The 13,784-nt window shown below is 33.4% G+C and overlaps 1 protein-coding gene across 1 annotated transcript in view; it reads left to right on the top strand.

The window, feature by feature from the left end:
• The window catches only part of LOC142341666 (uncharacterized), a 159,122-nt gene that overhangs the window by 110,992 nt on the left and 34,346 nt on the right, over nt 1-13,784 (top strand). Inside the window, exons 37-41 of the mRNA XM_075392792.1 lie at nt 4,883-5,188; nt 5,666-5,941; nt 6,240-6,396; nt 9,174-9,316; nt 9,756-10,030. Coding sequence (XP_075248907.1) covers nt 4,883-5,188; nt 5,666-5,941; nt 6,240-6,396; nt 9,174-9,316; nt 9,756-10,030 — 1,157 coding nt within the window. The remainder of the gene's footprint in view (nt 1-4,882; nt 5,189-5,665; nt 5,942-6,239; nt 6,397-9,173; nt 9,317-9,755; nt 10,031-13,784) is intronic.

Here is a 13,784-nt window from a genome sequence, read left to right as displayed (position 1 = left end):
GGCGGCTATTTTCCGGCAATCTGACGGGTATGTTTTCTACTTTTACACCAAAATTGAAAAAATTAACGAGAGGCCTGAAATGAAAACGATGTTCGCAGAGTTAGCTTCCTATTGAATTTCATCATTGGATCAATGTTATAAAAAAAAACCAAATCTGTATTTTAATACCATTCCTCCTCTAATCATAGGTCTCTTATAATAGATCATAGGAAATCTATCCTTGGGATATCATTGGATATTTTAAGGTGAAAGAAAGAAGCGTAGTAAGACCTGAATATACCCAAGTTTTGTACATTGTCAATTAGCAGGAATGATAATTAACATTAGAAAAAATGTTCCGAGTGTCAAAGACTGCTCTCTTTATTTTTCTCTCAATCTATTGACTTCCGGTTTGTTCATTTTTCTTTGAGTTCACCTTGTATTGTTTTACGAGTAGAAAAACCGCAACAGTTTTATGAGGAAACAAATAGGTTCCTAAGAAATAAATTGTTTCAAATCTGATCAAGAGAGTAACAAACAAGTCTTTTTTTTGGTTTTGAAAAACAATGATTTTCAATCGGACCAGCATTTTATTTAACGTGAACAATAATGCGAGCTTTTCGAATGTAACTGGTAAGACGTCAACAAAAATTATTCGATCTTACCTTGGCAAAAAAAGTAGAATCGACCAATGGTTTGTTTTTTTAATAGCCGCGAAGCGATAGCTGAGGCTAGTATTGGCCTTCTGTTTTTTACAATTCAAAGAATTTGAATTGTATTGGGGCGCTGTCTTTTTTTAAGATCTGTTCACACATTTTCATGATTTTTGAAGTCAAATTGGAGTGGTGATTTTGGTCACGCCGCAACAGGAAATGGAGCGAAAAAGCGAGTGGTTTTGCGGCGTGAATTTTTTTCGCTCTAATTTTAAAGTAGAGTGAGTAAACGGTGTTTGAACAAAAGTTCGGTTTCTCGGTAATGGTATTTTGTTCACATGCGGCAATTTCACTCTGATGTTTACTGTTTTTTCGATTTTTTGGATCGGATTTTTTTTCTAAATAGTTTTTCAAATCCATTCACAGCTAATTCTGGACCTAGTTTTTTGTTAGAATCAAATTTACATATCTCACTAATTGTTTTTTGTTCTCCCTAGCAGCATTTTGACATTGATTTTCTTTTTTTTTGTTTTTTTTTATCTGATTTTTTTAGAAATGGTTTTCCCAATTCACTCATTGTCCGTTCTAGGTCTGGTTGTTTGTTAAGTCAATGAAAATTCTTTGAATTGTACGTCAGGACTTGTCCTGCTATGTTTTTTTTATTTATTTCGTCGTAAAGATTTTTGTTACAACATATGACGTCACAACCACTTCAAATCTGCTTTTTGTTCATTCGGTCATGCAATTTCAATTAAATTGCGTGCATGACGTCATTTTTCACTCTTAGTGGAGCTAGTTTTTTGTTCATTCGCGTGATTAAATTTTTGGTCAGACGTAACTTCCCTCACTTTTAAAAAAGACTTCCTCACGCTTAAATTGACTTTTCTTTGTTTTAATTGAAGGAGATAAGGTCAAATGAGTGCATGCTGCTCTAATTGAAGGTTTTTTAAGAGCAGCTAATAGAAACAGCAGTAAGTTATACAGATTCTTAATCAAAATTTAACATCTCAGCCCTTAATGAAAAGAATAAATTTCTTTTTTGGTCTGTCTTTTTACCTTCTTTTTGAGACTGCAGATCTATGAAGCTATTGCGGCTATTTTCTGGTAATTTGCCAGCTATGTTTTTAATTGTTAAGACTATTTTACCGTATTAGAAAAAATTGTGAAGAAGAGAGGAAACAAATGGGCCTTCGATTAAAAAGACGCGAAACGCGAACTACTCTTCCTTATGACTAATGAACAATAGATTTGCTTGAGTTGCAACAAATCCATAGTTGAACATATGCTACATTGAGGATCGCTAACTGGCTCTCTATCTCCGCTGTAAAGCTTCTTTGGTTGATTTTTGTGCCCTTGTTTGAGAATAAAATTTTCCGGGTAGGTTTCATCGTCCTGTTTTTATCAACCTAAATTCAGGGCTTTGGAACGAGAGCTCAGCAATTTTAATGACAAAACATTCTGCTCTTCATGCTAACTTTCTGCTCTTCATGCAAAAAGATTTTTTTTTCGAAGAATTCAAATTTTTCGCCAGAAAACAGAATTCACATTTTTGTTAAGTTTGCAATACTTATAATGCAAAGGCATATCTGAAATACTTTGTTCAAATTTGACCGAGAATTTAATTCATTTCCATTTGCTACGTTTTTACACGGGGTTTACATAATTATTGCAAATCTGGATTACATTCGAAACCTAGGGTATTTTGAAGGGAAATTTATAACCAACTTCAGCAAACTTAAGAAATTAGGAATAGCGGAATCCACATTATCGAGCTCGTATCCAGATTTCCGATTTTGAACGTAGCGCAACACCTTTTTTATTATATTAATTTTTAGAAAATTTGCTCGAAAATATGACATTTCTCAAAATTTTAACTCAAACACAATAACCAGTGTTAGCGACGATTTAATCCAATTACAATTAAGGGCAGATATGTGTATAATTAGCAGTAAAACCGTGTTGTTTATCAATACATATTGTGAAATACTATAAAGTGTAATTTGGTTACCAATTGAGTTACGAAATTTTGTAACCAGTTTTAATTTTTGAAAGCAACGCAATTCCACAAAAAAGCTTTCAGCTTTGCCTTTAATGATAATATACCGATGTTTTCATCAGAAATTCATGATGCTTCGATAGAGTCATGAGCGGTATGTCGTTCATAAATTGACTTACGGAAAAACAGTCATTAACCGATTGAACTGTGAAAGAACTGGATGTCCATCCTCGATTGTATCATTTATAATTCCTCGAAATGTTGTTGTGTATGTTTTCACTTAGGCTTGTTTTCATTTATGAGACTCTCTTGGTCAGCTTTTTTCAAATGTGCCACTACCGCCAAATATTTCTCCAACCACCAAAGCTGTTCAAGCAAGAGTATCAATCTAGTGTGGTCTGATTCTTAATTATGTCTTGTTGGCATGAAAAGCAGACAGAGAACCTCATAAGTCAAATTGGAGTAGTGATTTTGGTCACGCCGAAACAGGAAGTGGAGCGAAAAAGCGAGTGGTTTTGCGGCGTGAATTTTTTCGCTCTAAATTTAAAGTATAGTGAGAAAACCGTGTTTGAACAAAAATTCGTTTTCTCGCTAGTGGTTTTTTGTTCACATGCGGCATTCTCACTTTGATTATTACAGTTTTTTCTAAATGGTTTTCCCAAAACATTCATAGTCCGTTCTTTGTCTAGTTTTCTGTTTAGTCAATGAAAATTCTTTGAATTGTACGTCAGGACTTGTCCTGCTATGTTTTTTTGTTCCGTCGTCTGACGCTCTTTTTTCGTATTACATTTGTTCACACAGCAAAGTTGAAAAAGTCAAATTTTATGAATGACTTCTTCCTGTCACTAACGGCATTTGCGCGCGTGACGTCATTTCTCACTCGCTTTAGCGAAAGTTTTTAGGTTATTTGCGTGATTAGATTTTGATCATACGTGACTTACCTCACTCAATAAAATGACTTTTGCACTTTAAAACTTAAGTTTAAATTGAATTTGTTTAAGCTCAAAGGAAATCATATGTGGAGTAAAGGTCCCTAATAAGAGGCTTCTGTGGAATGAATTTTAACAAGCTTTATTAATTTATCGCTGATGTTTTTTAGCCTAGTTTTTTGAGTGGCGTCGATTTTTTTTCAATTTAGATCTGTATCTGTTTCTATCTCTATTATATTGCACACAGGTCTATTCTTTGGCAGCTATTCCGGCAATCTGCCGGCTATGTTTTACATATTTTACTTGCTAAAAATTTTGTCTTGAAACAATTTGCAATGCGTAATTTATGCGTACAATGTATGATATTTGAGCTACGAGACAGTTTGCATTCTTCTACAAAATTTTCATTATCACAATTTGCCATATATTGCTTATATTACTTTTGTATAAGATGCTGAATAGAAAAAAGAACTAGTTTTTTTTAATATGAGGAGTGCCTGATTAGTCATGCCTCAGCGATTAATCATTGTGCTTTGTTAACTGCAGCGTTTTTTTATCAGAAAAAACCATTTGCTAATAAAAGAGGGCTTAATGTTTTCGAAGAACGGTCTCTCGAAATCAAACTTGTTGAGCAAATGTACTAAGGAAAGAGCAAACCAGAAAAAGGAAAATCTGATTATCGTTGGACATTTTTGCGTTGTATGTCAAATTCGATGACACTAAAATTCGATTTTTTTGACGCTAGTCAAATCTTTAATTGGTCGGTTCAACTCTTTTCAAATAATATTATTACTGTTCATTATCTTAAGCAGAATAATTTTGTACTGGTCTCTAAAAAGATTCATAGTCATAGAGATTCAAGTATTTCAAAAACGGTGGCGGTCAAGCAAGCCGATAGGCAAGCAAGCCGAATTTTGAAAATGAGGTCAAATAAGCCGAAAAATTTTTGGATACCCGTATTTTAAGTTGCCCCTGGCGGGCCTGGCTTCGCCGCGATAACCGGCCCGCTAATTGCGGATTACATCCCTCAGCGGATGAGAGGCATGGCCATGGACAGCGGTCTGCTGAGGCCCGTACTCACTAGATGTCTAAAAATTGACGCATTTTTGTTTCTTTGGTGCATTGGAATACATTATGCACTATAATACTACGCGCAGTATTGATTGTAACGGCTGACAATATATTATTTCTGATAGATTACATAACTATTACATACTTTCGGCTTGCTTTTCTGTCGCTTGCCTATCGGCTTACTTTGCATTCGCCTGCAAAAACAGTGATTTTGTTTCGAGAATTTTTCACGCCACAACAATAAAATCTTTCAGACCCTGCGCTTCTACAAAATTTCACCTATTCCGGATACGACAACGAGTCAGTGATCGCAAACTGGACTGTGCCCACTGGTCTCAGTAGGAGCTACACATTCTACATGCTGCCGGACAACACTCTCAGTTATTCGAGAACTGTTAATTCCACCAATGCTCTCTATGCTGCGGCCGGAGAGACTTTTTCAGAGGTGTTCAACGGATTCCAGCCATGTCAGCAGATCTACATTAACGTGACTGTTGAGAGTGGATGTGGTCAGAATTTGAGTTCTCAGTACAATTCTGAAACTGTGTTCACGTACACAAGTGAGTCAAATCAATCGAAATTTTTCTTTTATTGCCTCTCAAAAAAACTCTTGATTCAAACAAAATAATTGAGTAGTTTTGTTACCAGCGTTGAATTTTTGGTTTTGTGTTGAAAGTGTGAATATTTATTTTCACCGCAATTACCGCATTTCTTCAAAAATTCACCGCATTCACCGCATTTCTCACAAAAATTTACCCAAAAACCTCGACCCCGGTCTCTGTACATGACAGAATTTTGTGATGTTTCCACATTCGTTAAAATTGTTAGTTGTGGTGATAATCAGACCGGTTTTGTGGAGATTAAATTTTTAAAAGCTCATCAATTTTCTCTAAGTAAATAGACTGCAAAAGGTTTTAAATAGAAATTGAGAAAAAACAGTGTCACTATAAAACCTATGATAGCTTTCTTCGGACAACTCAACATTAAAATTTTTTGAGATTTTTGTGATAGTAATGGGCTTAGAATTGACGTTTCAGCTCCTGCAACTCCGTTTTGGGTGCCTGCTTCATCATCAATAGACTCAACTTCTTCCATCACTCTTCATTGGGATGACACGAATGTTGTAAGCTGTCCGACTGTGTTTACAATTTACAGAAATGGTGTGGCCAGTACGGATCCGGATAACAATACTCCTCTGAAGACAATGACTGATAATACTGGTTTGACAGCTGGAACTACTTATAGTTACCAAGTGACTGCTTCTGCCTATGGACAAACCAGTCCCAGATCTGAAGTCATGACCATATGCACTGGTAAAAAATTGTCTATTCTTAATCAATTTTTTTTCTAAAATAAGGTTATTGTAAACGGATTATTGGATTTCACCATAATATATGCACAGTGAAAAAATGCACATTTCAAATTGTCAAAAAATCGATTCAGAAATGGGACATTTTCCCTTCAAGTAGGTTTTTCAATCAAGTGCAGCTAATAAAAAATTACTATTCTAATGGTACTTTCTATTCTCAATTGATGACCAACTCAGAGTTTGAAATAGAGCTGTGATTTCAACTGAGTATGGCCATATGACTGACGAATTGGCTATTTCAGTACCAGACCCGCCGGAGAATCCAGTTTTCACGAGCAGTAATGCAGGGACATCTTTCAAAGTTAGTTGGAGTCCCCCGTCTGTTGGATCGGCAACTGGCTACTTCCTGACTGATGACCAGGGAAACACTGATACAAGGCTCATTCCAAATACAACAGAGTAACTTTTTTATTGTTTCAAGTCTTCAAATTTATTCAAATGTTGCACTTATTTATTTTGGTTCCAACGCCAAACCCTTGAGAACCTGAAGCAATTGTTCAGGAGACAACCTCAAATATATCGTTTCTCAACAAGAAAATTTTTAAATTAAAATCTGAATAGCTTGATATCTTTTATTTCTTCTTGTTTTTCGTATGAGTCTTTTGACGTTTTCTCTTGTGTCGCTTTCATCTTCATAAATTTTAATATTTCGTGAGGGTTCACACGATTTCTCATGTAACCTTTTTTCAGATCAACACTCAGTAGTAAAAAAAATTAGAAAACTTTCTAAGACACATATGATTAATTAAATTTATCCTATTTGTAAAATTTAGTTTGTTTTTATATCTAACTATAATAAAAATTAGAACCAACTCTACTCTGCTCTTGCGTCTCTCTGCCTGGTTTTATCTTTTTATGCGAAACAGATTCTCAAAAAATTGAAATCAACTTATGCCGTAACCAGTGGAGATTTAAATTGGTATCTGAACACACGTCTTATTTTATTTTTTGTCTAAGCCACTTAAGAATATTAAAGAAATTAAGAATATTAAAACCTAGCTAAGTACAGACAACCGTGGCTAGTTCTTAGACGTTTGGAATCGAATTAAAATCAAATTATGGTGGCTATTGAAGTTAAGACTTTTTCAGAGATTTAATCAGCAAATTTTTGACCTTCATAGGGTTGATCTCAATTGTCTCATGAGATGATTGGTCTCATCTGTCTGATAAGATCGATAAGTTTATCTCACTTGAACAAATTTAGCCGCTCTAATGAAATCTAGATTTATCAGCCAAAACAGAGCTGTGCTTATAATTAAGGGATGAATTTGATTCGAAGATGAAAGAAATGGGGACTAAATGATGAAACAAACAATTTACCGGATTTATCTTGTTTTATTATATACTATGCGGACCATATTTACCATTTTTTTTGTATATTTTCAGATCTTCTTTCCAAATTTGTTTTTTAAGTTCAGTCTTTTTTTGTCTGTTGTTACGACAGAGAGTCCTTTGCCAAGATATTTGCGTGTTTTGTTGGTTCTTTAAATTTTTGCATATCTATACTTGCAGTTAGTTAAGCGGATTTTTGCTACTTATTTTTGAGGTCCGCTCTCTAATATTTTGCCGGAATAATATGACTTTTAATGACTTTTTATTTTTTGGAGCATAGAAAAATCTTGCTTATTTAGAAACTGGCCGCTTTTATTTCGTGTCCTGATTCTAGCTCAAAAACACAGGCATTTTTCACTATCTTAGTTTGCTCTCAAAAATCAGAAACTTTTAAAACGGAAAAGAAATTTGATTAAAAACGCAAAGTCTTTCAATTTGTAGCCAAATCTACTTCTTACAAACATAAAAACTGTCCTTCATAACTATTGTGCATTTTTTAAAATACCAAGAAACAATAGGGGGCAATTTTGGATGTCATTGTTGTTTCCTAAATTCGAGTTGCGTCTCGTTAACTGATCTCACGCTTTTTTTCTCAACGGGAAATCAATTTGAGTCTGTTTAGTATTGTTGCGGCTTTAAGAAGGGTGAACAAATGGGTCGTTTGGGGCATGAAATTATTCACACTGATCATAAAGTTAACTTGAAAAATGTTCAATGAAACTATTTTGGATTTTTGCAGAGGTTGTTGTTCACATTCTTAAATTTGACTAATGTTTTCTCAGTTCAACCATGTTATTTTGTTTCTTGTTGAGCATTTTCCTAATTTGATTTTTGTATATTATGGTTTGATAGTCTGGTTTGATAAGAATGTGATACTTAAATAGTCTGGTTAATTAGTGCTACATTCAACAGAAGAGTACATTACTGAAGAATTAACTTTGAGATAATTTGATTTCTTGATTTGTGTTTTGATTAGTTAACCAAATTTTTAGCAAATTTTGATTGTTGCAACTTGTATTTTTTTGGTTTTCTGAGCAAAGCTAATTGTTTATCATTAAAAGTGAACAAATCAGTTGTTGAGACTAGTTGATAATTAAGTAACGCAAAGTTGATGTACTGTTTAGTATTTAATACAGTTCACAAAAGTTCACTACAATGAGATCAATATACAGACAGATTTGAAACTGCTGAAAAGAACTGGGCGGTGTAAAGTTTTTCTGTATCATTGATAGGAGAGCAGCTGTTATCAAGTTTGTGCACTTGAATTCTCTTGTTGCTTTAGCTTGTATTTGGTCAAACGTGTGGTAAGATTCCGGCCAATTGAGTGGGCCTACATGATAGCTGATTCAATGAAATGACTTATACACTCCCTCATTAAATCTCAAATAGGAAAGTAAACTCTAATTGAAAGTCATGAGAGTTTGTTCTAACTGGTTTATTTTCCGTTTTGCTTGGAAGACTTCAGTGTTTAAAATTTGATCTGAAGATATGGATCGAATGTCAAATCAGAATTTTTTATTGAATTTTGATGTTTTTGGCCATGGTTTTTTTGCGGCTATTTTCACTAAATCTGCACGCTTTGTTCATATCTTTACATTTCCCCGTACCCCGATTGACGACCGCAGGACCCCAATTGTTATCACACCCCAGTTTTGTCATGTTCTGAAGAAAAACAAACAGTAAAAATTCTCATGAGTTTATAGTGCGATCGAATTGAATCGTGTACCAACCTCCTTAGTTTTTGAGTCTCCCTAAATTAAATCCCTTTTTAAAACGAATTCTGTTAATATCCTTTTATTGTATCAGGAATATTGGCGAGATACTTTGAAGTACTTTTTATTTAGGTACAAAAACGTGACCCCTGGAACTGAGTTCAGCGTGACCTTGACCCTGAAGTCATACTTAGAATGCCATGTCACAGGTTTGGAAGATATCAGACAATTAGTCAGTGCCTCATCGCCTTCAGCAACAGTCAATGTCGTTACAGGTTATACTTTTCTCCAGCTAATAATATTTTTTATTAACGATGACAACTTAGGCCAAAATTGCGTATTGAAGGTTTTTACTACTGTATCAAGAACAATAACTGGAAATTGAAAGACCTTGTAAATCTAAAATAAACTTCTGCCTATAAAAATTAATCCACAATTTGAAAGTTTTGGCCATGCACTTTTAAATTTTTTTCCCATTGGAGATATGAGACATTGTTCAATATAATAAATAATAAATCATTTTGTAAGGTAAAGTTGAGGTAAAGTTACCGCAAGAAAAGAGTTAAAGTAAGCCGTATTCATCTAAACTGTTTGAATATTTTAAGCTTCTTTTGGGGTAAATATACCCGAACTTTGTTTATTATGCAGTTATAAATTTTGAAGAGATATTTTTGTGATGTCTATGAGCATAGCAAATGTTGATCAATTTTGCAGCCCCTGCTCAGCCCATTCTATCTCGACACAGTTCTACTTCTGACACCACTTTCGTCATGCAAATCGAGATCCCTAGTGGTGAGATCTCCAAACTTTTCCTGAGCTCAAACGTGCCTTTGCCCAATGCCCCTCGGAGTGACGAAGGCACTTTTACGCCAACTGACGACTTGTCAAAGAACTATTTATTTATTCTTACCAACTCAAACCAGACTGCGCCATCAGCTATTTTCACCTTTAGCGGATTGGCCGACGATGGGACCAAATATGAATTTACGGTTAGCTGAATTACTACTAGCTACATACAGTACCAAATTCACACAAGGTCGAGAAAACAATTGCTCAAAAATTAACAAGTTCATGTTCAGTCCAGATAATAATATAGGTTCTTAACTCCCGTCATAGACTCTATTTGCAATTGTGTAGTTGCCCCTTGGCTCGGAAAAATCAAAAGGGATGAAAATGAGTGTGTTCGCAGCGTGGGCGTGGACGTTAATTTTAAAGCACTGCTCAAAAAGTCCAGACCGCGCCGAAATTCGAGTCTACGCTTGAGATAATTTTGTTCTTTGGAACAAATGGGACTTTAATCATTCAATTAGGATTTAGATAACAGCTAACAGCTAAAATTAAATTCGACTAACGATTTTTCAAATATTGATATGATACCTTTATTTGTTCACATAAAAGATTGAAACTCAAAAAAATAGTAGCTTACACCCTCTGTGAAAAGGTTAAGGATTATTGTGATAGGAGAAATAGTTTGCGCTACAAGCTGCTGCTCCCTCTTTAAGGTTATTTTAAAACTAAGTAATAAATAAGTACTTTAAACCCGGGTCCAGGCCGAATGGTTAACTTGTAAGACCTTGCAAGTTTGTGGCAGAAACTTACAAGACGATGCATCGCCCTGCAAGTTTTTCTTCCAAAAACTTGCAAATTCTTACAAGTTAAACATTTGACCGAAAAGTTCTTACAATTCAACCATTCGACTTACAAGTTCTTACAAGTTAACCATTTGACCTTCAAGGCTCCTGAAAGTTAACTATTCGACTCATATGGTTCCTAAACGGTAAAAAATTCGACATTTATTATATGTTTTTTCATAACTTCTTAGAATATAAGTTGTTACAAGATAACAATTCTGACTATATTGTAGTAAAAAACAATAAAACATTGCAAGATATGAATGCAAACAGATGTTTAAAAAAATAGGATCGGGAAAATTGTGAATTGCAATTATGATTGGAGAAAATGCTGACATATGAATTATAAACGTCAATCAAAGCGATAAAGTGTAAAAGTGTATAAAATTTTAGGAACATTTTATGGAAAGCAATGGCGAAGCAGCTAATTGACATATGCTTTTTTTGAATTGAATTGCAAAAGGACTTCCAGAGCTGATAAAATTGATAAGTAACCATTTGGTCAACTTAGGTCGGATTGTATTTCGCTATTCAAAATGAACAACAAACTCCAACGCGCTTTCACGCTAAATGACTGAATTTTAAAATGAATTAACCAATAAGAGTTGAGCTCAACCGGAACGAACTCGCAAGAAACTTGCAGGTTTGCCATTGCTTTTGCAAGTTTTCACAGGTAAACTATTCGACTTTCAAGTTGTTACAAGTTAACCATTCGGTCTCGACCCGGGAAGTTGACACTAATTTTCAATTTCCTTTGTAACTCATAGTTTTACCCGCTCTCCAAATTCTGAGCGTCCGGATATTGGGCCAGACATCATAAGAAGTAGTTAAAAATTCCACATGTGATGTATGCTTTGTCTGCTCTAGCGGTAAAACAAATAATCGTTAAAAAGCCGGATACGATTTGCATTAGATATCAGTTTTTAAGAACCATGAGATCAAATTTCTGACAGATCAAATTGTAGCAGTTTTTCTTTTTTAGTTTAGTTTTAAATATGTATTTTGTCCATTTGACTCAATAGAACTTCTGGCTATGTCTACGTTCATCAGTGGAGTTAACTTTTAAGCAATTTTTTCTTTCTATTTGTACAATTTTAAGGGAGAATTACCATATGTGATGAAAGAGAAATGAGAGTAGTTGTTTTTTTTATTCTCAGCAGCTTTATGGAAGAGAATGAGGAAAACAGCTGCAATTTTTTTACAATATTCTCGAAGCTACTTATGCAAATTATCCATAAAATGTTCCTGGTAAAAACTTTTCCGATTCAAAAGATTTAATCTGGGTTTGTTTGCGTCTATTTTGTTATTTAGGTTTGTTTGTTGTAGCAGCAATAAACTTGCATGAATTTTGCATATATCACTGAGTAAAAGTAATCAAATAATAAAGTAGACTAAAAGTGATCATTAAACATTGCCTTTTTTCGCTTCACTTTCCTTCTTTATTTTTACTGAAAGGCATCGGCTGTTTTTTTTTTACGAAATCTAAAATGCTTTATAGCTACTAAGCTAAAAATGAATCCGTTTTGTATGGAGATGAAACAATTGTTTTAGAAAAAGTTCAAAAAAATGAGAAGTGCGACCAAATATAGACAGAGCAATTGATTGGAGCTAGGAAAATCTGCTCAATTTTAAAGTTGATATATTATATTCTGCGTGCTCAATTTTTCATATCAATAGACAGAACTTTCAATGCCTGGTTTTTAGGCATACCGTACTGTTATTAACATTTTTTTGCGGACTGCCACACTGACGGTAAATTTTTAAAAAACGGTTACAAAAAGTGATCACCGTTTTAAAAATGAATCCGTTTTGCTTGGAGATGACACAAATGTTTTAGAAAAATTTCAAAAATGAGTGGAAGTCCGACAAAATATAGACGGAGCGATTAATTGGAGCCAGGAAAATTGGCTCAATTTCAATGTTAATAAATTTTGCGTGCTCAATTTTTCATACCAATAGACAGAATTGTCAATGCCTGAATTTTAGGCATACCGTATTGTTATTAACATTTTTTGTGCATTGCCACATTGACGGTAAATTTTTAAAAACGGTTGCAAAAAAGGACCAAAGTTTTAAAAAAGAATCCGTTTTGTATAATAATAATACTAATGATAATAATAATAATTATTATTATTGCTATTACTATTATTATTATTATTATTATTATTATTATTATTATTATTATTATTATTATTATTATTATTCTTATTATTATTATTATTATTCTATTATTATTATTATTATTATTTTTATTATTATTATTATTATTATTATTATTATTATTATTATTATTACTATTATTATTATTATTATTATTATTATAATTTTTATTATTATTTTTTTGTTACTATTATTATTTTAATTAATATTGTTGTTATTTTTCTTACTTTTTTTTATTTAATAATCTATTTGTGTTTGTTTTTCTGCAAGTCGAAAATTGGGCCAACATTTTTGAAAGGATTTTTTGACAAATTGTATTGTTTTGTGAACTTTGAGGTCGATTAGTGATCCCATCGTCATCAGAATTGAATATAAGCAGGCAAAGGTTTATCAGACAGTGTTTAAAATCAGAACAAAAAAGATTATGCAAAAATTGATTCAAGCGCCTTTATGTGATCAATATTTTTACCAGTTTTTACTACCATTATTACGCTTTTCGACAAAATCTGTGTCCTCCACGTGTTTTACTTTATCCTCTTTAGATCTTAATAACAATTTTAAATTGCGTTGACGTTAATAAAAAAGACTATATTGATTTTTTTTTTATTGCAAGTCGTCTGAATATCGTTTCAAAAAAACAGTTCTAAATAAAGATTATAGTATAGGGCCATTCAGGTATGGTCAAGTGATTAATTTAGTAATTTATTATTCCTAATTTTATAGAGAAGTAAAATCAGGGTAAAATGATGGAGGGATTATTAATTGATAGTGATGTTAAATGATAGAGGCGTGAAATGATAGGGGGTTAAATAGATAGGGGTGAAAAAGCGAGACGCCCTCCATTTGACTGGTTATTAGCATAGATAAGAAAATATGCAATATGATTTGCATGAATTTGAGGTAAAATTCAGTTCTTTGTTAACGGTCGGTTCATTTTAAAGACATTGAAAAG

The sequence above is a fragment of the Convolutriloba macropyga genome, chromosome 6 (genome assembly GCF_964194025.1).
Source record: "Convolutriloba macropyga chromosome 6, txConMacr16.3, whole genome shotgun sequence".
In the NCBI taxonomy this organism is placed as follows: domain Eukaryota; kingdom Metazoa; phylum Xenacoelomorpha; order Acoela; family Convolutidae; genus Convolutriloba; species Convolutriloba macropyga.
The sequence above is the reverse complement of the archived record's forward strand: the minus strand, read 5'-3'. Positions and strand labels throughout refer to the sequence as shown.